The sequence below is a fragment of the Manacus candei genome, unplaced genomic scaffold, assembly GCF_025592945.1.
Source record: "Manacus candei isolate 608988 ecotype Guabito, Panama unplaced genomic scaffold, ASM2559294v1 h1tg000049l, whole genome shotgun sequence".
NCBI lineage: Eukaryota > Metazoa > Chordata > Aves > Passeriformes > Pipridae > Manacus > Manacus candei.
In genome coordinates, this window is record NW_026138097.1 from 30,869,087 (window position 1) to 30,893,964 (window position 24,878).

A 24,878-nucleotide genomic window follows, 5' to 3' on the forward strand; every position below is an offset into this window, starting at 1 on the left:
ATATAGTTTTCAATGTATACCCATATAGTGGTGAAAATCTAAAAGTTCATGAATTATCACATAAAGTACTACTAAGGATAAGCTCATCTTCTAAATTGCACACATGATTACTGGGAACTTCAGCGAAGTGGAGTTTTGACTAACATCTGTGCCACCTACCAGGAACAGTGATTTTTTTACTTTCAGACTTATATCACAGAATCATAGAATCAACTAGGCTGAAAAAGACCTCTGAGATCATCAAGCCCAACTTTTGACCTAACACCACCTTGCCTACTAGACCATGGAATTTCCCTAGGAAGGTAAAATTACAAAATATGTTGAAACAGTCCTTTTAAAGTGACATAAAATGACTAATACAGTCATCAAATCTTTCATTAATTTCCACGTAACTGCAGTAGCTTATGGTATGTTTGCAAACAATGGAGACAATATTACTATTTATAAATACATATTTAGACTTTTAAATGCTACGTTTAGTTTGGGAAAACAAATGACCTATTTAAAATTGGAAAAGATAAAATTCTAAAACTACCAAAAATAACATACCTGTCTAATCCCAAATATTTTTTAATGATCGAACAGTTAATACTGCTGTGAAGAAACCCTAAAATCCTAAAAAGCAACTCACATATAAAGTACTAATTTATAAACAATGGTTGTTTCATCTTAATCTAAATACATCCTGCTTAAAAAGCATTATTTTATTAGTTTGGTAAAAGCTCAAACAAAACATCACTTTAGCAAATAATGAGCTGTGCTGCCATATACTAAAAGACAGACACTACAAATCAGTTACACAGCCTGCAACTAATGGGTATGACTGATAGGTGAGAGACACTGGTGTATTGCAAATTGTACTGTATATCCTTTAAAGGCGGACCTGTATGGTAGATGGTTAACCACAAAACTGCAAGACCAAAAACCCAAAGTCTAAAGCCTCAGGTAATAAATTTCTTTGACCAAGGACACAAAACTCAAAAGTAAAATCGTGATCATTTATCACTGTCAGTGCAGTACAGTATCAAGTGTCCCAGCAAACCTTCCCAAATTGTATCATATGCTCCAGTGCAGATAACTCTCAATTCTATTATCATTTCTCTATGCTTAATTCTGTTAGATGTTCTTTGGGATGCCACGGAGAACATGCTGGGATGCTATTCTCCTCTCTGGGACACAGCCATAGCTGCATACTATGGTCATCCACTTTTGTTTTCGGGTAATGTAGTGGGTTGACCCTGGCTGGACACCAGGTATTCACTAAAGCCACTCTCTCATTTCCCTGTGCAACTGGACAGAAGAGAAAATATAACAAACGGTTCATGAGTTGAGATAAGGGCTGGAAGAGATCACTCACTGATCACTGTCATGGGCAAAACAGACTCAAAGTGGGGATATTAGTTAAATTAATTACTAACAGAATCAGAGCAGGAGAATGAGAAGTAAAATAGATCTCAAAAACACCTTCTTCTCACCCCTCTCTCCTTCTCTGTGTTCTACCTCCTGCCCATTCAGGAGTGGCAGGGTGACAGGGAATGGGGGTTACGGTCAGTTGTTGTTTCTACTGCTGCTCAGGGAGAGGAGTTCTTCCCCTGATCCCCGTGGGGTCCCTCCCATGGAAGACAGTGCACTACACTGGTGTACAAAACACTCTTACAGAAGAGTTACTTCAGGATCATGGGTGTAGTTTACCCTGAATCCCACTTCTGTCATACTAGAAACTATCCAGACTTGGAAGTGCTCAATGTAGCTTGTAGCAGTCAACCAAATATGCCCCTTTGTAAAAGCATAGCATGACCAGACCCCGAGTATTACACACAGTAGTGGTCTACTCTTCTCAAAAGGAGTGGAACAAGACAAAAAAGTTCTGGAGAGAAGAGCTTGGGAAAAGGACAATATCATGGGAACATTATGAAGATTGACACACTTCAGGGTAGACAGAATGCTCTTGAGTGATTTTGAGCTTATTGGCTCTTAACTGGTCTAACAGTAAAAGTTGTCTGCTAAATGGATGTAGAACTGAGGCAGCAAAACTATGTTTGAAGTATATTTAGACACTGTGCAGTCTTACTGCTACTAAATGAAGTCCACCTTTTTGGTTTGCTTTCTTTTCATATAATCCAGGCAATCAGTGGGTAAAAATAAGGGCTGTTAGGCAGGTTTTAAAGGGAGCTATTAGACTACCTGGTTTCCAAGAGCAGTTTTAGCTGGAGATTATAGGCAGGGAAATGAGACTATCTGGTGTTTGTGATTGCCACACACCTACGAAATATCAGAAGAGAGAGGGGGCCATATATTGATCTATTCAGATTTTAAAAATCAATAATCAAACTTAGCCGAAGAGACATAGTAAGTGCTTCTATGCTTTTAAAAACTGTAAGTTTTACTAGGACTTTTTCAACATTTCTTGCTAGTGAACAGTTGCTATACGTGTTCAATAAATGATTACATGAATGGCACTTATACCACAATAATCAAAGAATAATCAAACGAAGAGTTTAGCAGGAATTAAACTAGTAAGAAACAAAAACAGAATTAGAACATTTTATGAATATATTTAATGACTATGCACTAAAAGCAAATTAAAACTTATTCTAAAAGCCCTTCAAAAAAGATCTAGTAGTCTTTAACAAGCTTTTAGTCACCAGTCTATTCTTTCACAAGCTCTTTAGAGGCTTGCTTATTTTATATTGTAGGCAATATTAATCTAATATTTAAATGATCCTCTACCAGTCTTTCAACATTAATTTAGTATTCAATACAGAGCTCATCACAAGCAATATACTTAGAGCCAGTTTAAAAATGCTCAAGAGATAAATCCAAACAATCACCAGTAGTCAATTCCAATAAGAATTAATAATAATCCACCTCACATCCCAAGAAATTATAATTTCATATGCTTAAAATACACATCAAAATAAACAAACTATAGTACAGTAGTTGGAAGTCCACTGAAAATGTCTACTGCAGATGAAGGAAAAGATTAGTCATGTACCACCATTGGTACCAGATGGATAATTAAGGACTGAATACAACAGGAATACAAAGATTAGTGCAGGTAAATATACAGAACAAAGACAGTAAAAAAATGGTTGGAAATATTGAGAAATTAGAGTACAACAAAATGGATGAAATTTTAAAATACCACTATATTAACTTTTATATTATTCATACTTGGGAGAAATATTCAAAGCAGATCAAGCGCCTTAAAGACTTAGACTGAAACAGGATGCTGACCAAGGTGGTTATAAAAACACCGAGACTGTCATGAACATGTTTAATAAAACCCCTCACAGTTATAGACATGGTTGCAAGATGAATCCTGGATTCTAAACATCCCCCAAAAGTAATACTTTGTAGCACATAAATAATTTTTTTGCTCTCCACATTTGGTATTGTCTGCTTTTTTTAACAGCTTGATATTTGAAACACCAAAAATATTATATCCCGCCCTCCATTAAACAATCTCTCTTCTCCACAATCCTTATTTTTCAAGGAAAATTAATGACCTTACATCCACAACAGGAAAAGCAGAATAAAATTAGCAAATTACAAAGCTGTCAACCATTTTGCTCTGAATCATGTGACGGGGCACAGCGGTGCCTACCGGCTGGCAGGGGAAGGGAACTGGAGAAGGTGGTCCTTGCCTCTGCTGCATGTCCTTTCTTCTGTGAGCCCCAGGCAGCCTGTACAGATCCCATGCCCGAGTGGGTCCCGAGGCAAGGAAGAAATTACAGGCTGCACAAAAGAGCATGTAATACAGGAACTGCAGAGGGGAAAAAAAAGAGCAAAACAAAAGGGAGAGTAGGTGGAAAATGACTAAATTTAATGTGTTGCATTTTGGACGAGACATGCCTGTTACTGCTGTTAAAAATAAACAAACAATTAAATAGTCCAGATTTGTCTCCCTTCTAGCATGTTTATGGTAGTTACAGGAAATTCTATCATATCATGGGAAATGTTTCCATAACTGAGGAAATTTACATCATATTTGAATAAAGGTGTTTTGGAACAAATTAACTGCATGTCTTTTAGCTTCCCTATGCTGTGCTCAGTTGCTAGTTTTTTGAGGAACTACTGCAGCAAGGGACTACCAAAATACCGTGTGATGTTAACTGAGACGTGTTGATTTTGTCCTTGATTAGGGTCAGCGTGACCTAGGTCGTGGCAAACATCTCCAAGTGTTAATGATGATGGGTAAATTCATTCACAAGTGAGAATCAAATTTCCCCTAAGTTAAGAGAAACAAATCCATCTGGATTTTAAAGCGCAGGCATAGCAGGATCAAAGCGGATGCAGAAAGGCCCCTCAGAAACTCTGTGATAGACGAGCAGAAACAGATTTTGCTTTCCTTCTTTCTGTGCTGCTTTCAGACGCTGTCAAAGGCAATCACCATCAACACTTGCAGCATGGGGAGGGAGCCAAAAACCTTTATGAGAATTGTCAGGTGAGGAACATAATATTGATCTCAGCAACACTGGCACCAGAGGATCCTTGCAGCTCCTTCTGGCTTTGTAATCTACATAGTAGCCTTTACTTCTGCTTGAACAGCACACTTAAGACCCTAAGGTACTTTCCGGCCTCGGACAAGTAAGAGTTATAATGATTTCCAGGCTCATCTGATGATACAACCCACCTCATGTTTCAGGTAAAAAGTAATTAAATTCCCTACAGTGCAGGTAGAGACAACAAACAAACAATAAGAAAACCCATTAAGTTATATTGATTTTTTGAAAACTTTAGAAAGCAGGATGATTCTTTTATGTACCATATGAAAGATCCTAAAATACATAATGATATTCATCAGATCTGTTGAGAATAGACAAGAATATGGCCAAACATAATATGTTCTTTTCCACTCCAGATCTGAGCTTTTCCTTTGCAATAACTCTCCTCATGCTACAAACTTTATATAGGATGTTTGAAATCAAACTGTATGACCTCAAATATTAAAATTAGCATTTAACCAGTAAGGAAATTGAATAAATGGAGGCACGCAGCACAATGATACTTGAAAGGACTTCAGATAAATCAGCAGTACTTCAAGAGTCAAAGCCAGAGAGACATAGGTCAGCTCTTCTGAATCCCAAAGCAACATACTGTGGTACTTTGGCACTGATGAAATGTTATCACTGCTCTAACCTTTGAAAACACAGAATTTTAAAATAGTTCTGTAACTGAATACAGCTTTGGATTTATTTTCTCTTTTTATCCATCTCAACAAACTTCTTAAAACGTAGAACAGAATTAACTTCTGTTAAATGTCTTTTAATTCAATTCTCTACAACACTGTAGGGAAAAGGGAAAACCAAACCACCCAAAACAACAGAACAGGCAGAGCTGGCTGTCACAGTACAGTATTAATCATATTTGTTGTACTATTTCCAAAAGCTTACTTATGTAAATGTAACACTGCAGGAGACTTACCAACTATTAAAAATATCTAGATATTTAAAAAGAAATTATTTTTCCATGTATATTGCGGTATAGCACTGTCCCTTTCCACAGCTGTCTCCACCACCCTAAAATGCTGTAAAAGGCAGTAAAAGAAAAATGAACATCCACAGTATCAATCTATGTAGGAGGTATATACACTACTTGTTTGTCCAAGCCTATTCTGCTCCTCCAGATAGTCTGACTTTCAGAGGCAGTGCTGTGTTCATGTGCTCTGTGTTTTAAGCTGTGACTAATTAAACTTTATGGTCTGTTGCTCACATCATGACAAAGTACATGAAGTTGATGAAGAAACAGAATTTGTGGAAAGAAGACTTCTACACTTTAATACAGGTTTATAAAAAGGTCCTGTGATATTCAGATGTGTTTAATTGCAGCCGGACTCACTGAACCAAAATGGAAGGTACTTCTATGCAAACTTAACAAAAAAACCCTTACTAACTACAGCTGCAACACAAAACTGTAATCCACAGACTTTGATTTATTACTAAAATAATGTGTAGAAGAGGAAAAAAAAAATATTTATCTATATCATGTAAATCTCATATATATAATCTTGCATATTATATATATACACACATACATGCACTAATACTGTCAAGACCTTGTATAATGGAAAACATTTTATCACTGCTAAACTGCTGAATACCACAGAATATACCAAAAACTTTCCCTGAAAAATACTGGAACTATCTCATATCCATAATATGAACAGATTTGCAATCCTGAGTTCAAGAAAATATGCATGAGTTTCGAGCCATACACACTGCAGTTCTACTTTGATCCTTGTCTTGGGTACTTGTTAAGGGAAGACTCTAATAAATGAAACATAACCCCCCTTTGAGCCACTGCTTATTGCTCTTTTGTGAACTGACTTTGTCAGGATGAAGCACAATATCCATAATGCATTCTGAAAATTTTCTTATCAGCAGCTACACCATTATCATTGCCTTCTTTTGGCATCCAGTTAGTGAGACGATAACTGCAATATCACTCAGATACATTGCAATTTTTCTTTTTTTTTTTTTTTAATTCATGTCCAATTATATGTCCTTTTGATGAATACATGTTTTAAAGAGGAATAGAGTTATCTTAAAAAAACCAGAAATATCAAATTGTTCCTCCTGGTCTAGAAAGGATTCTCTGCCTGCTCCTAAGTACAGATATTCATTTCCTACATCCCTAGTAGTATGGGTATAGAAGAATATAATTTTAAATATTTAGCTCCTTAAATTGGCATTGTTTAAAAAAAATCCAATAAGTAACAGCCCTGCAGAAACAATCCTAACCGCTCAGGTTTTAGCACAATACAGTATAACCATAGCCACTATTTTCTCCTTTAGAATTATTTTTAGTACAAGCAGACCTCAACATTTCATCTTCTGACATGAAAAGCAAACATATTTATTTCTCTTACTTCACCCTAATAAATGCATAACAGTTCTTTTGAACCTCCTTCAGAAACTACAGAATCATGTGCATTTTGTTAAGCAAAATGTTCTGAGTCTTCACCTCAAAATTGCATGGGTCAGGTCACAGATTTTTAATTTCCTTCACTAGTAACATTTCAGCTAATTTGTGCTTGCTTTGAGCATCAGGCTCACCATTTTTTTCCTCTTTATTCAGGGTCATCAGAATTTACATGACCTACTTCCTTACTAAACAAGCATTTATGAAGTATTAATGGATTTTCTGTCTTATAGACTGTGCTTTCATACTGTGTAAGGAAAAACTTTCAGATCAGAGAAAGGCAACAAGGAAGATCAAAGGTATAGAATGGCTTCTAAGTAAGGAAAGATAAATAATTTTCAATCCTCCAGCCTGGGAAAGAAATTATAGGAGAGGTGTGACAGAGGTTTATAATATCATAAATGATCTGAAGAGGGTGAACTAAGCTCAACTGTTCAGCCTTTTCCAATGTAAGAATTTGGGGGATGCAAACAGATGACAGGTTTGAAACAAGCAAAAGATGGCTCTTCCTACAATGCAGTTAAGCTGCTGAATGCTTTGTCACAAGAAGCTGTCAAGCAAGATACAGTATACTGAGGGATTAGAAAAAAATCCTTAAATTAATATTTTAAAAAGGCCCAGCTAGGTTGAAAAAAAAGTATGAAACAGGTTTGTAAGAAACAATAAATAAGAAATAAGGCAAAGGTGTGAGGGAAGTAGAAAGAAAAAATAAATCATGGGAGAAAACTTTCAGCAATTCACAAGGAAAAAATTGAATTTGGAAGGCTAAAATGGTAGACTTCACAGAAAACAGAATGTGTAGGGTTGGAAGAGACTACAGTGGGTCGTCTGATTCAAACTCTCTGTTTAAGCAGGATCATCCTAGAGCACATGGCACAGGACTGCATACAGACAGTTCTTGAATATCTCCAGACTTTTGACTTTGCTACTTTAAAGTCAATACAAACCAAAGGGTGCCACTTTCAGAGCTATCAACATGATGGCCCACAGTCCTAGTTTTCAAGAGGGGAGGATTTATTTTTCTTTCTATAGTGCAAAAAAAGCCAATTTAACTGCACACACTGCAACTGCAAAAGAGCACCCCAGATACAGAGAAGCACCATCTTGCAGCAGTTAAGTCTTTCCCTACCTCTTAGCTCCTCAGTTCTCTGAGATACCCCAATATGTCTCACATCAAATCATCCCAACTGAGCCTAGCATGACTGAGAATCTGAACAACAGATTGTGCTGTTTTCACAAACTAATTAACAGGTACTACAATTTTTTAATAAGAACAGAAGGAACCATTTCAGATATTTTAGAGATGGAAAGAGCATTCACTACTGTAAATCCCTTTTCAAAAGCTGTATTAGTTCAATCTTTCTCGAAAAATTATCACAACCTCTCTGGCTTGACTCTAACACTGAGCTCACCTCTGTTCTTTACCCTTACATTTCTTTCGATGACAGTGAAGAGGAAAAAAAATGTACACCACCACCTGAATGCTCAATGTGTCTCCAGGGACAGCATTCTCTGCTCTGGCAGTTGGCATCAGAAAGGCCTTTCTTTTCTCTTGGCACCCCCTGAGTGACTTCCTGCAGCAGTCCTTCACTGTCAGATATCATTTCAGTTCAGTAATTATGGAGCAGCATTTCCATACTTACTCTTTTTTAACTCTGGTATTATTGTTGTTGTCTGGAACTCAGCAAATGTGATCAGTGAAAAATCAATTACCTCATCATGCAGTAATATATATACCTGCAACTCCCAGAAGGAGATATTAAAGTTTTACATTTTCTCACGATGACCATGTCTTATGGATTCAGGCTTACCACGTCCCACATGAGAATATGAAGGGAAGAGACGCCCAGCAAAGAAATTGCCCCCATGTTATACACTGCAAAGTTATTAAAATCTAATTTTCATCAAGTTCATCAAAAAAACCCACTTCCTACACAAAAGTCATAATGCTGTTTACAAATATACAGAATTCTATTTGAAAATACGTGGCTCTGGTTTACGTTGGAGGTTGCTGAATCTCGTAGCCTGACAGAGGCAAAGCTGCTACAGCACCACATTCCCATATCCATCCAGTTGCGAAGCATATGGGCACACCTACATACAACACATATATACATATACCCAAAGCCAATCACCCAGATCAATTCAGACTGAAAAAAACACAAGACCAAAACAGCACTTGGGCAAACACAAGCTGCACCACCTTTCTGATATGTGATCTGTTCAATAGCCAGCCTCTGGATCACTCACCCACCTGCACAAACAGATCTGTCTCTGGTTCAGTTTGGACTCCTGGTTACCTCCAGCAATCAAGCCACACAGCCTCTAGCCTCTCCCGTATCCATCCCAGACTTACAGCCTCATCTCCCACTCACCGGCTAGTGTGGCCTGACCAGTGATCACACATGCTGAGACATACACCCACAAAATATATATGCAGTACAGTCTTTCCAGCTGCCTCAGCTCTCAAGCCCCTCTGAGCCACAGCCCCCTTGAGTACCAGCTGGCACTTAGATCTCTCCATTCTCTCCAGCTGCTCCACTACAGACACCTGGGACCCTGTGACACTTGGTTTCCATTCCATGGTCCCCCTGCACACATAGACATGTACATGGACACAGAATACATGTGTCCCTTCATCTAGCTAGGAGTGGAGGTTGAGAAGACAGGACAGGCAGTGTAGGTCAGGGATAGGGTATGGCCAGATAACTGTACTGATTAGCAGCCCATTAACAAGTGATCAACCCCTTTTATTGCCTTATTCCTTTATTCTTCCTCACCTGTGCCTCCTCTAAACCACTATGATCCCTCCCTTCCCTCACCTTTGGTTTCTCCCCTAAATATCCCATCCTAAGTCTTGTGCAACCCAAAAAAAGCCCTATCCCTGCATCCACTAATGAGGCCCACGGCCTGCTGGGAGTGACCCTCTCTATCTGTAGGGTGAGCTAGGAAGCTATTCCCATTGACTCGCCTGGCTGCTGGTTGTCACTCCTAGACACTGTGACAGCCTAGCAAGGAGCTTGGGCAGGGTGTTCGATTTGCTCTGAGTAATTTACTGGGGTTCCTCTGTTATTGTTTCCCTGCTCCTTCGGAGTTTTTAATCAACTCTGACCTAAGAGCTGATCCAATCTAAGTCAGTGGAATTTGGAAAGCACAGACAATGGACATCAGCAGCAGGTTGAGACAAGGAAAATATCCAAATCTATTGTGAAAGCAAGGGTACATTTTTTCCAGAGAGGACAGCTGGCTGCAGCTGCAATGATTAGCTCAATAATAGTATGAGAAGGACTGAAGTCACTGCTGGGGCTGCTCCAACAGGCCTGAACATGGCTCTCCAGCACACCTTCTGCTGCCTAACTGTGGTCTCTGCCTATCAGAAGAGGGAAAGTAGCAGAGCTCTGCCATCCAAGACCCATCAGCATCAGTTTCTCATCCAAGACCTGCAACAAGTGATTCAAATGCAGAGCTGGGTTTAACACCAGCTGAGGAAAGGAGTGTTGCAAAGTGGGATCTTTATTTGTACTCTGCTCTAACCTAGAGGGAGGTTACTGACAAAGCCCAGGACTGATGACACAGGTTAAGTCCAGGGAGGACAGAGAACATGTTCACAAAGGTTAGTGCTTGCTCCCCCACGGTCCCAGGCAGGCCAGCTGTGCTTGTGTTCAACCCTTGGATTTAGGAATATTTTTAGCAAATGCAGCTGAATTTCAACAGAAGCTGAAATAACGTAGTTGAGAGAAAATAGCTAGATAATGACTTAAGGGACTATGTCTGTACCACGTGCATGAGATTCTGAAGTGACTCAGTCAATACCGATTAGAAAGGGCATCAACTCCGCATTCAGAGATCATCAGTGCAGCATCAATAAACTGAACTGAGGTGAGAAACATTCACTGTCTAAGTGACTAGATAGCAGAAAAAAAAAGGTGTCATTGCTCATGACTGCAAACAAAAATATGAACAGCAAATGAAGCAAACTCTTAGAGCAAATAATAGAGAACATTATTAAAGGTGCCTTATTATCCACGTTTCAACTTTCCAGTATTCTACTTTCTATTTATTAACATTTATGCTTTGGTCTCCATTTTTTGCATAGATAATTTAATCTGTTTCTTCTCTGTCTCCTTATCCTTTTTGCTGCATGTTCTTTTTTATATATCTTGGCCGTTTCTCCTCTTTTAAGACTTTCAAATTGTTATCCTATGCTTATTTCAATAAGCAGAAGTCTGTATGGGGGTAGTGGTGCAAGACAAGCCCTAAGGATCTTAACCAACCTAAGTGGATTTGATGTTATGAAATTAATTAAACATGACAAATGAGTGGATCTAAATAGCATGGTAAGGCAAAAGAACTGGAGCTGGAATGCCACCACTTCACTGCCCTGTTAGACTCAGAGGACACTGTCACTACAGCAACAGCCTCTCTGGGTGTCACACAGGGAGCACATCATCTCCTCTCTCTGTTCCTGCCCGCTGGCCTGTGTGTGAGTTGGATGGAGAAGGCAGATCGCCTGGGAGCATTGCTCGTTGTCACTATGGGTTGTTCTTTCCACAGGCCAAATTTTAATGACTCTTTCCACAGGGCAAGTACCATGCAAGCATCCAAAACATCTCTCACAGAGAGAGTAGGTGTGTGTACATTAAGGTCAGCATCAGTCAGCATTCAGAGACCACCAGCAAAACCCCAGCAGACTTCCATCAGAAGCTAAAACTCTGTGGGGAAATGAAAAGATTATGAATCCTGGAAAGAACGACTTTAGAAGCGAGTCCGTCACAGCAGCAGCTCTCCAAGATCGAGCAGAGTGGAAAAACACCGATGATTCACGTTTTTATTGTACGGTTTTCCCTTGGACTATGTAACCATGCGCCCCCCACACACAGTGCCATGTTGTCCCCTCTCCCCGAACCGGCCCTCATGCCTGCACAAGCAGTATTAGTTGTCTCGTCCACTTCTCCCCAGTCCCTGGCTTGTTATTGGACCTTGGTCCTCCTGTATCCCCCACTGGTTAGCAGAGCCCTCAAGCCACTCCCTTTCCCCCGGACCTTGGCTCAATCACATTCCTCCTTCTAAGCCCTCCCTCAGAGACCTTAAAAGCCCACAGGAGTTTCAAATAAACCATTTTTCGCCCTGGAATGCAGAGAAGAGACTCGGTGGCTCTTTCCTCCTACTGAAGGGGGACTACACCACTGAGACCCTCTCCAAGAAACCACGAGCGAGGAGTTGTAACCATCAATTCTGTTAAAACTCTATCTCATCACCTACATACTAAAGGAAACAGGATTATTGCGCATCTCATATTTGCATTCAGAGTGTGAAGCTCTCTCACACAAGCTGCTGCAAACCTCCTTGAACAACCTCAACAGTGTTACTAAAAGTACGTATGTGAGTAAATGCTCATCAGGACAGAGTCTCTTCTTCTCTGAAAAAAATTTGGGCAAGATTTCATCTCCATGAGTCTTTGGACAAAGTGTGGCAAACAATGCTGGTAAATAGGATGGACAAATCCTGCTGTGGTTAGCCTGAATAAATGTTTCTGTGACAGAGACGCTGCTAAACTAAGATCATGCAGAGTGAGACAAAGAAGATTATTCAAACGTGGCCCTTGGAAATCTTCTAAACAAACGAGCAAATCTCTTCAGAGCAAAACCTGGTTTATCTCTTCAGAGCAAAACTCAGTTTTGGCTTCTAAAAGACAAAAGTGTGTCTATGTTGAGGAAGTCAAAATCTCCTGCTTCAGAGATTTGCTATTCATTTGCATGGGAACTGACTGAAACAATTTCCCCTAGTTTAAAATTGATCCAATGAACTTTTAAGTTCCTTTTTTCATCCTCTTCCCTAGTAGCACATAGTGGCAACAATTGTTAGAAGGACAGGCACTGGGATCTTGAATAGCTACTATTTTGCAAGCATGGAAGTCTTTCCACTTATAGGATCAAAGGAACTAATTATTCTTGCTTAGGAGAGAAAATTTTCTCTGGGTCAGACTGATAAGTATTGATAAGGATGTAGAGGGCAACAGCCCCTTTCTTTAGCGTTGAGAACAAACGTGGTGGGATCCTTTAGGGTGATTTTGCTCAGGTGTTTGTTTCTTGTCCTGCTGAGGCCTCAGTCACTGACCACCTATTAGCCTTAGTTCTGGGCATCCATAACCTGTTGAATCTTCTGCAGAACTATATTGTTTCAACATTGATAAGTCTTAATTATTTGTTAAAACAGTGTAGAGAGCTGTGGATTAACTGTGCTACTGTATATCTAAAGACACAGAAGCTGGCCTAATGTTCAGATTCAGACATCTCTGCACATCTTGTGTTTCCAGAGCAGCATAAGTGCTTTCACACAGCCTGAACTCCCAATGCCTGTGAACCTGAGCTAGGTCAGTACAGAGCCAGCTTGATTACTTCCGACCTGTGTTCTTGTGGCTTCTGAGCTGACAGACTGCCACACATCTGTGAGAAAATACAAAGGGACAAAGAAATTAAAGAAATAAAACTGCAAATAGAGTAATGAATGTAACTTTAAGTCTGATATACCACAGCCTATGCTGTTGCAGACTGCTGCAATCAAAATTTAAACATATAGAATAAAACCAGTTAACAGTGGAGTAGCCAAACACCAACTGTCACTAATACTGTCCCACTCAGAAACAGGTAAGAGCTAGCAGAGTCCAGGCAGGTGACCTTTCCAGCAAATATGCAGCATAGAGTCTTTAGTATACCCAGAACCAGTCTAAACTGACAGCAGATAAACATGACTTATTACACATGACTAGTGAGAGGCACGGGAGAGACATGATTCCTTCTCAGGCCCACACAGAACAAATAATGATGCCATTCACTGGGCATGCAGGAACACATGTACCTTGAGAGGGGAAAGCATATGCAGAGCAATTACCAAAGGTGCAATCTCTGTAAAGAATTAGGAATTCACAGATGCACAGAATCACTGAGGCTGGAGGAAACTTACAAGATCGTCCAGTCCAACCCTCCACCCAACACTATGGCTGCAACCCTTAATCCACTAAACCCTATCACTCAGCACCAGATCCAGATTTACTTCAGGGTTTGCAGATGATGTCCTCCAGCTGTTTCCCTGCTGGTAAACCAGAGCAGAAGGCAGTTTTGAGCTCCATGATCATCACTTCTGTATAGCTGTTATCTTGCTCACTAGCACCATTTCAGTCAGGGTCAACCAACATTTTCCCAGAGCCTTGACATGTTTTAGGGGGCAGAATATGTCAGGAATTACTTGGAGAAAGTTGACACCTGACAATCCTGTTTGGGGAAGGAGGAAGAGGTGGGAGACTAGGAAGGTAAACAAAAGCTGTGCTCCAGGATCAGAGAACAGCTCCCCTTTTACCAGCAGCAAAGCTGTAGCTGCTCAGAAAAAAAATAACACGTGGCAGAATTTTACCTTGTTTGTATCTGGCCTTATTTGGTACCTGATTCCATCACACACAGTACCAAGATTTGCACTTAAGAGGCTGTAGTTAAGGCAGTTCTCTTTTACTGAAACACACTGAGGACCAACACATGCAGAGTGGGCTGAGGGAAACAAGGGCTATCCAAGGACTCGCAGGACCAAGCACTGACAGGAATGCACAGTACAAATTTTGGAAGATAACTGGAACAGGAATGACTTCTGCTTCACCAGTGGCTTAGCACTGGGGGATGGCAGGATCTTAGACGATAAATAGAAAGACCACATCCTAGCGCAAGTGTCTACAAACAGATGGGGTTTTGAACTACTGCAAGGGAGGCATCTCAGCTGGATTCTGACTTGCCAAAGGCTTCTCTACACAACAAGTGTTTGTGCTCCCGATCCCTCTTACTTTATACTGCACTAAAAGTGGCTCAGTGGATGAGGAAATGTATCCACATATTGATAGTGAAAAACCTTTTTTTCAACTGAATTCTTGAATGTAACACATAGGGTTGGATGATAACTCTGTGAGTACATAAAATGACAAAGCATCACGTCTAGAGTGAGTATCACTCAGAATTTAATGCTTCAGCTTCAATAAGAGGAGAAGTAAGTTACAATAAATTTGACAAATAATACCAAGCTGTTAAAGTACTATGCAACTGAAAAGGCTGGGCAATGTCAGTGAAAATGGAAAGGAATCAGCAAAACTAACTCACAACTGAAGGATTAAGATTCTTTACTCAAGACAAATTATCTGGACAGACAGTATTGCAAAATTCTGAATGTATGGATTTAATCTTTCACTGGTAAGTTATTATTTACATTGTCATCCTTAAAAGGATATGGAACACAATTCCCTTGAAAAGGTATGCTGTACAGGTGAGAGTTTGGTTGCTGCTCAAGCCTAGAAGCACTGGGATTTCCAAACAACTGTTTAATTTTTTTATGTTTTTGGAGGTATAGCAGCCTCAAGATTGAGCATTCTGACACAGACATTTTATAATTTCATGAACACACTGAAGTACTGGGTACTTGTTCAACAAATTAATTTATATTCTGGAAAATTAAAATTTCTAAAAGAAATTGTCATTTTTAGGATAATAAATGCAAGCAAAAGCAGTATAAAAGTGATAAAAAAATATAGAGATGAAATCCATTGCTGTTAAAAATATTAACTTAAATGGAATTGGCACAAATGTCCATCTGACACTTTCAGTGAAGCTTAAGAATCAATGCTAACTGGAGATGTTTCCATGATGTTTTTCTTCCGTGCTTTGATGATTTCCTACACATCGCACCAGAACTATTTTCTATGCATTTCTTAGATGCTGATTTTGGACTCCAGGTAAATGCTGCCTTTGAAAACCCAGAACTGCCTGAACACATGATTGCATATCACAATGCAATTCTAAGACTTTGATGAATCTTCCTTCATACTAAGTATTACAGGTCTTCCCTTTACGGCAGATGTTCACATTCTCCATGTTAATGCTTCAATACTCTAAAACACAATTATGTATTCTCCTACATATCTATATTCTTGTAGGCAAGTGGGCTCTTCACAAGCATATCAAAACTGTACAGATTGTCTTAAAAAAAATCAGTGAAACCCAAAGTACATCCGCTGATTGTAAAAATTAGTTAAAAACCCCACAGCAGATGGCTTTTTAATATCTGCCTAGATTTAAGCATAAAATCAAGAGTAAAGAAACATGCAATAATAAAAACTATGACTAATGTATTGCTATGCAGGACATAGCATTCCTGTCTCTAACTGGCTTGCAGCTGCTGTACAACATGGTGAGCTACACTGCTGCCAGTGTGGGGACAGCAAAGGGAAAAAGGCACCAATTATGGGAGACTGGCAGTTGCTGCTGCAAGAAATACAGCCTCCCTCCTTCGACAGCAGTCACTGCCCTCCACACCTGCAGCAGGGTCAACAGCAACTCATGTCATGTAACTGTGCAACAGAAAGCAAGAGTTGTTTAAGCTGCATTACCTTCAGGAATAATTGTTCCCTATCTCCTTCAAAAAAAAGGTTTCAAGGAAGAAGGATATTTTCAACCCATAGTAACAGCTTCTAGCCATTTAGACTACTAAAATTCCTATGTGCTTTAGAGTTTCACTGTGCAGCCATACAGCCTTAGGGATTATACAGCAATGAATGTACTTAAAGACATGGTCTTTTTTCCCAGACTTTTTTTAATAAACGTGATTTTTTCTTACACTGTGTGATGACAGCATAAACCAACTTATGTTTCTGAGCCCCAGAGCTGTACATTTTCTTCTTTTACTAGCCAGTGAATGCTGATGCTTTTTTTTATTTTGCTGCTATGCCACTCTATTACATAAAACATTTTATGTAAATACCATTACCTGTTAAAGATATTCAGTTAACAGGTGAGTTTAAATCAGTGGTCTAAACATATGGTATATACCTATATATTGCATGTGGATTAGAACATCTAAATGTATATTACAGATGACATTATCAAAGTGGTCCATCTTTGAAAATTCTCCTTCACTTCTGATTATGAGCTTTCGGTATAATTTGTTTCAAGATTTGTAGTGACTAAGAAATTGGTAATTATTTTTTTCAATAAAACCACATTCCATTTTTCAATCCACTGTTGTTTGGTTCATTTGGTGTTTTTTTTCCTGAATAGGCCATAGCCATTTATTTTTTATTTTGTAACAGGAGACCTCAGGCTAGCTGATGGCAAATGTACAAGATCTTGTGGATGTAGCCTTGGAATTGTCCAGTTCAAACACTCCTGAAAATAAATTTTTCACTTAGCATTTGGTTTTTGCCCAGTAGGACAGAACATTATCTTAAGAATTACCCACTGCCAGATCACACAAACAAAGGCCTTCATACAAGTTGTTACAAATTGTTTCTTTTTTATATATGCATTCTTGAACAGAGTCCAAAACCAATATAAAATTGTATGTATGCACACATGCATTCTGCCTAGTTGCAATTTTGTGCCTCTAAAAGGAACTCCTTCTACAGTGCTGCAAGAAGGTGCCAAAAAAAATCCCCCCCAAAAGTTTGTAGTGATTTAGCTAAAGTTTGGAAAACACTTCGCGCCACAGCTCACAGAAACAGATTGCAAGAGCAATGAAACTGCTTGTTGAGAAAGTAAAACTAAAAGACTAAAATAAAAATATCACACTCCTCACATAAAACATAGGGGAAAAGAAAAACGGAAGCTTATACGATGTTTAATTATTTTGGTTAGCTCTCTTTTTATCAAATTGACAAAAAAATTACCTCTAATGATAATAGCAAGACATTATGAGATCAGAATGGCTGAGCAGTTGATAGTAGAGCAGGAAAAACACAAGTATTTGATTAGAATCTGTTCTGGTTTAGGGAAAAACAGGTTATGTGTTTACAGCAAGAGATGGCAGTTAAATACTTTCCATTCCAGGAATAACTGAAAGAGATGTTAAAGTTGTGAAAGTCTTCTGAGCCAAACGCCTTAACACCATAATTTGAGTTATGTTCGCTTACAGCAGTCCTGAAGCACACAGAACAACATCCCCTGCTTGGCAGTAGGATCCTCACCTGGAAAGAGGGGACAGAGTCCCAGATTCAAGAGCGTGTGCCTTGTAAAGGTTAGGATTAAAATTTCAACAGAAAAAAACCCCAAAACCCACATACACTGTTATTTTTTCATAAACCAAAGCTGGAACACAGGACTCTTTTTCCCCCTTCCTGTCACAGATCCCACAGCTGTGCATTAAATTCCCCACAAAACTGCATAGGGAGAATAACTGGGTATTTTACTGTAGAGTCTGTGTCTCTGTGCTGAGCACACAGCACACTAACCCCTTTGTAGATCTGCCCCCCTATTAGCATTTGGCAGTGCTGCAGCTGCTCCTGGCGTGCTCCTCTAAGGCTAATGCCTACGTTGCAAGAAAGATGATGATGAAGCACAAGTGAGGACACAAAAAAAAACTATGAAAGTGATGAAAGGCTTAGCTAGTGCAAAAGCAGGCAACTCATTTATTTTACTGACAAAAAGGTTATGAGGCAAATTCCTGATAGTCTAGAAGTACTCTCATGGGAGAAACAGAAATTGGATACTACTGGGTCTGTCAGCCTACTGGCCAAAAAATGAGATCCAGAAGCTAGATGCCAAGACTAGAAAAATTCCTACTAGGAAAGACGAACAAAATTTCAACATGGACAGTCAACAACCATGGAAAAAACATGAAGGCTTCTGGATGCACATCTCCATCACTGCCAATTTTTAAAATCAAGGTGGATTCCCTTTTCCCAAAAGACATGCATAAGTCAAACAGACTAGTTCATGTAACCAGTAGAGAGTTTGTTGAAGGATTCTTTATCCCAGCAGGAGGCTTTTATCTCAATATCTCTAACTGAAACCAACACTGGGTAATCAAGAGCATCCTAAACTTTTCAGCTTTAGTGAAGCCACTTTTTGGATGTAAAATCTTACAGAGGACAACAAAAGGAATGACAAAACCAGTAAGATGGGCTCTGCCAAATCTCAATGCTTCTGAACATCGATTTTTCCCTACTGATAGGCTGAAGCTATGATTAACTTTCAAAATGCTATGAGTTGCTAATCAGAGTCACTGAAAAATGCTGAAAAATTTAAGACGGTCCAGCAGAGGACTATCAAAAGCATTATATGGCGGGAGAACCTGATATAAGAAAACAAGGTTGAAAGAATGTTTGTTCAGATAAGAACAGAAAGCTCAGAGAAGATATAATCTAAGTCTTGCAATACATAGACAATAATTATAAAGGAGATACAGGTACTCTTTACAGAAGGATACTTGCTATATATATGAGGTATATATGTTATATCAACTTGAGGTATACCATTGACAAATATTATTTCTCTCTTTTAATGTAATCTATATCTCTAATCTAAGCTCTTATTTGTGGTCTCACTTTTCAAAAGCAAAGAACACAAAACAAACATTTTTTGCTTACACTCCAAAGTATAAACAAAAGTAATCTAAAAGTGTACAGAGGGCAAATGAAATGAAATGAGATAGTGTCAATTAATCCCTTCCACACAGTCGAAAGAATGTAGTGCACTCAGTACTTCCAGTAACTGCCAAGCTATTGGTAACATTTAACACATTTTACAAAGACAGAATACAAAATTGAGAACAACCTGGAAATTAAATACTCTTAACAGATTGCTGAAAGACTTTCACTCTTTCTGAATGAAACCAGAAGTTACACAAGAGATGAAAGACACTAATTGTACATCACAGACCATAATTTATTTCTTTTGATTCTGTAGACATGAGGTGTCTAAAGATACAACATCTTCTGAAAGTGCTGGTTTAGGTACATCAAATGTGAATAGTCTAGAAAGATAGGCAAGAAAAGTAAATAATTTTTGCAAACAGCAACTTTAACCCAAAATAGTTTTAGAGAAGGAATGACAAACATTAATGCTTTAGCAGTACATCCATGCCCAGAATAAAAGCCACAGGCTGACATAAAACAAAGAATAACATTCTCCTTGATTTATTCCACTACAAATATCAATAACTGTATTACTGAATTATTAAAATACTACATTAACTGCAGATCTTGCTTAACATACAGCGTAACTTTGCAACCTCCACAAAAAACCAAAACTAATCCAAATCAGCAAGAGAAGAGCAAACCTACTTTTCTCATAATTTAAAATTTCTACAGAGAATTACATCTTAGATCATATTTTGTTTACCATATTTCAATTTCAATATTCCATAGAACACAGATCTGCAGCCATGTCTGGAAATAAAATGTATCTTCCTGAACAATTTACAAGGCAGGACTTCTGTAAAATCACTGCAATTTCAAAGCTATCCTTTGAGGAACAATATTTTCCAAAGTAAGTCTCAAGTAACTTAAAAGATAAGTAGAAAGTACTATTTGCTTCATTCTTAATGCTATTCACAATAAACAGTATCATGCCTTTCTTGTTCTAATAATATGCTTATAAAAATGTGTTTACTTTAAGGTTTCAGTAGCATTTTGATGCAAAAGTTAAAATAATTGTTTCCCTAAGATTGGATAACTATATCAAAAAGCCAAACCCAAGTATTTGTTTTTCAAAATGAAATCTAAATGTTTCCTTAAAAATAGAGATTTCTATCAATGACAGCTGGGATTGTCACAATACTACAACTAAAACTGCAATATTTCACCATTTAAAAGACTTTCTGCAAAAGAGTGAGGAAAAACAACTCCTAATATTTGGACTTTTACATATTATTAATCTGCACTATGTCACATAGCAGATTATCAGATTTGAGTTACAATCCCAAACCCAACTGCAAACACATATGGATTCCCTAAATGTCATGGAGTCTAGAGTCAATCACTGGGCACAAACAGAATGAGGCTGTAAAATTTCTATTAATGGCTGAGAATTACAAAAGGAGGAGAAGACCTGCAGCAGACTTGGAGAGGGTAATGTCTTCACAGCAGATCTTTAACCCAGTAGACCTGAGGGTATTCAAAGGGACAATGTTCTTTTTTTGAATCAGAGATAACACTTTGATGCCTGGATAAAATCCTTGGTCTTGCAAGCTATGTTTTAATAAGATGAGGACAGGAACAAAGTGGTTTACAAAACAGAGGGGTAACGCATCTACCACAATACAGCTACATCACATAGTTTTTCAAGCAAGTAAGTTTTTACATTGGTGAGAGCTACGAGGCTGTAGGTTCTACCACTTAAGTGTGCAATCCAGCAAGACATAACATTACTGACACCTTCATTTTAGCAAGTGAATTACCTCTAAATTAGCAATTCATAAATGAAGACAGAAATAAATTTATACTCCCGAGCACCCACTAAGGCACTCCAGGCTGATTTACCAGGCTATTCAGCACACAATTAATCATTAATTCCACAAAGCACCTACCTGCCAAACCAAGTGTTCCTTTACCACAGCTGTACCTGATAGACAGACGCTCAGCACAATCGTATGAGATGCAGAGGTCAAGACGCTGGCAACTATAGCATCTCTCATGTTGAAGGGCAGCATGGTATACACCACAAAAATAATGAACAAGAAAAATGATACCTGTGCAAGACAGCAAGACAAAAAAAGAAGCATGTCAAATTTACTTTGTAACAACATTAAAAAAATAGCATTTAATTTTGAAGTCTCTTCAGCATAAAGTTACACAACAGTTTTTTACAGTAAAGTTATTCCTAACCACTCCAGAAAATCAATTTAGGAAGAATTGATTTTTAAAAGTGTTGGAAAATTTGCAATAAACTAGATTAAAGAAGTGCAGTTGCAAAATACTATATTATGGTTTCAGACCTACACATTACTCCAAACTTTTCAAATTTATCTTTTCAAATTTTGTTTTTATTAACACCCTGTTTACCATTAAAAAGTAGTTTTCTCAGGACTGGTGGATTCTGATTGTGAACTACATTACAAAACAACCTGCCAAACCCCTCCATAGAGCCTTGATTTCAATACAGAGAGATTTTGTACATTCTGATGTAATAAAAATTCACAATATGTGACATAATGCAAAAAGAAAAAAAAAAGCCCAGGTTCAGCAAAGCATTTTGGCTTAATAAGATTGTATTTCATGTGTTTCTACATGGCCTATGTCAAATTCCATCAAAATACTACATTTTAAGGAAATATATTTATTTAGTCATGAAAAACATTTTCAGAAAATCACAGCCCACATACAAAATTTCCGGTTAGCTTCTTTTAAAGAATACTAGTGTCCAAACTAACATTATGGAACAAACTCTCCAAATGCACAGCCCAACCTGTAACAGCAAAAGGGATTCCTTCACTATACATAGAAAATACATATTTGATGGTATGCATATGTTCCAAACTCCACCACACACTTGAGAAAACATAACTAGATTTGGGACACAGGTTTTGTACACATGAGTAGGCAATTCTGAAAATGTGCCAGCTCGTGTGTAATTATATCTCTAAGTAAGGTTTTCCATCAGTTTTAGTTGAGTTGCAAGCCTATTCACCATCTAGCAGTTGTACACACATATTATGTAACTCAGAAAGCTCCCAGGCAGGCATGAGTAATAATACTATGCTGCTTGCTTCCCTTAGTGTCAGTTTGTTTTCTTCACATCTGCATGTGCTGATTATATAATCAAACCTGAACCCTAAGGTATGTGTACCTACAGGACAATGGAGGCATTCTTTTCCATCATGGAGACAGAGCTGGATGGAGGAGGAAGTCCACTTCTGTTCTCTACTCAGCTTTCTCCCATTCCTCCTTTAAGATTAATCCAGCTCCTTCCAGATCTCTCATGCTCTTTTCAATGCTGCCTAACTATCCCACATGCTTGAGTTAAAAAGTTCAACGCCATGAAATGAAACAAAACTACGAGGGAAATGAGGGATAATAAGAAAACACAGTAATAAAAAAGGCAAAGCAAAAGCTTTGCTTCTCTACTGTTTCAAACCGCCAGCTGATAGCAAAAGGAAACAAAAGTGTTTGATACCTGTTTGGTTTCAGTTCTTCCTAAAAGTTTTAAGTGATCAGATGTTAGTAAAACCAACAGTAAAGGGTATAAACATTTGGTCTAGGTAAGAGAAGGGTTAAGCAAGTATGATGTTTTAAAATTGTCCTGGCTTGAGAAAAATCAACTGTGATACTGAGAGAACTAACCAGTAGTCTTAAAACTTGGGAAAGATATAGAAAGCTCTGGTAGGCTAGAAAAGGAAACAAAACACATGCCTTTGAAAGGCTGGGAAAAGGGCTAAAACTTGTCAGCTTAGCTTTAACTCCTACAGCAGTACCAGAAAAAATAATAAAACAATTAATAATCAAGATTACTGAAAGTTAAGAAAACCACAGGTAACAGCCAATGTGATTTTGCTGAGAACAAATCATGTTAAAGCAATCACAACAACAGGCATCAGTATAGGGGAAAATCCAAATAATGATTTAGGCAGCAACAAGGGATGAGAAAGGTCTTCTAATATAGGCATAAGAAGAATGGATACCAAAGCCAAAATACCTTACCAGCATGTAAGACCAGCTGCCTAAGACATGTTTCCAAGTTAAAGGTCAGACTGGATGGGGCCCTGAGCAACCTGGTCTAGTGGAAGGTGTCCCTGCCCATTGAGGGGGGGTTGGAAGTGGACTTTAAGTTCTCTTCCAATGTAAATCATTCTATGATTCTATGATTAACAAATGGTTTGAAGAAGAATCATCCTGGCCCTTAGTCCTGGAAGAAGGACTAGGGATTTTTCATGAAAACAAAGTTTTATTATTTCAAGTTTAGCTTTCTCATTGACTACAGGGAAAATGGCATTTGAGTATTTGTGAAAATTTTATTATTAAAACATAAAAAAATTTCCTTCTCTAACGGTCTTGTCTCCAAAAAATAAAACTGGCATATTTTTTGATACCTAATTTTATAGCCAGACTAAATGATCCACTCCATTTGCGAGGTACTTATTAAAACTCATTAGTGGATATAAGATAGAATATGACACTGTTGTTTTTTTCAATTTTGATATAAAACAGGTTACTAAGCATGGAAAAAAAATCGGCATTTTCTAATGCTCCCAGTGATATCAGCTGTATCAGCTTCAAATTTGTTGTATATCTGTAACCAACTACCCATTCTTTAAATTACCCCACTATTTTCCTTGGTCAAAATAAATGGATAATTTCAACATTCCACAACTACAAACAGAGAGTGTTTTTACAAGGTTCAATTCCCTTGGCACTACACTTCAAGTTCTCCATTTCTGAACATCGAACAGGCTGGGTTGCACTGGAACTGTGTTAATGAACACTTGACAAAAAATTGACCCATCAGTTCTTGAAATTTGGGTATCAGAATGCTATTACAAAGCAGAAGAGCTATAGTCCTGCTAAGACAGAAACTCTCATCCAAAACACATAGCAAACAGTTCCTGCCAATAGCTCTTTGATTCTTGGTTACACTGTTTTTCTCCTATTTCCAGTAGTGGTCTAATGACCCAAGAAGCTGAAAGCTCCATTTATCACAGAAGTTGCTTTTTTATTTCACCATGGCTCAAGAATATTTCCCCCTCATAGCCTGAAATAAGATGCTTCTACACTTCATCTTGATAGTAGATATGCATGGTATGTAAGATGTGGGACCTTTCAACATACTTCAAAATGTCAGTGTATTTCAGTTTGAGATCATAGAAGTCAATACTCAAAGGCTTATGAGCAGGTAAAAAGAAGAGACAAGCCTCCTGGACTGTGTCACAGTCTGCAGAATGGTCACTGGCCCTGACCATTGATCTATTTCATGAAAGGCCCTTTTCATTATCCTTTTTTATGAATTGGCAGAATATTGGTGATAGTAACACGAAAAAGCAGTGATGACAAGCTTTGAAGGACTCCAGTATCTCATTGTAAGACTTACTAATGCTAATGCTCATCACTGGATGCCTGCACTTGGTGTGTGTACCCTCAGTAAACACAGCATTAATTTACAGTGCACAATTTTTGACACTATTAAAAGGAGCCTGTTCCACCAAAGTGTGTCATA

The 24,878-nt window shown here is 38.3% G+C and overlaps 1 protein-coding gene across 1 annotated transcript in view; it reads right to left on the bottom strand.

Moving 5' to 3' along the window:
- ADCY2 (adenylate cyclase 2) overlaps positions 1–24,878 on the bottom strand; it is a 215,069-nt gene that overhangs the window by 127,763 nt on the left and 62,428 nt on the right. Inside the window, exon 3 of the mRNA XM_051798981.1 lies at positions 21,259–21,420. Coding sequence (XP_051654941.1) covers positions 21,259–21,420 — 162 coding nt within the window. The remainder of the gene's footprint in view (positions 1–21,258; positions 21,421–24,878) is intronic.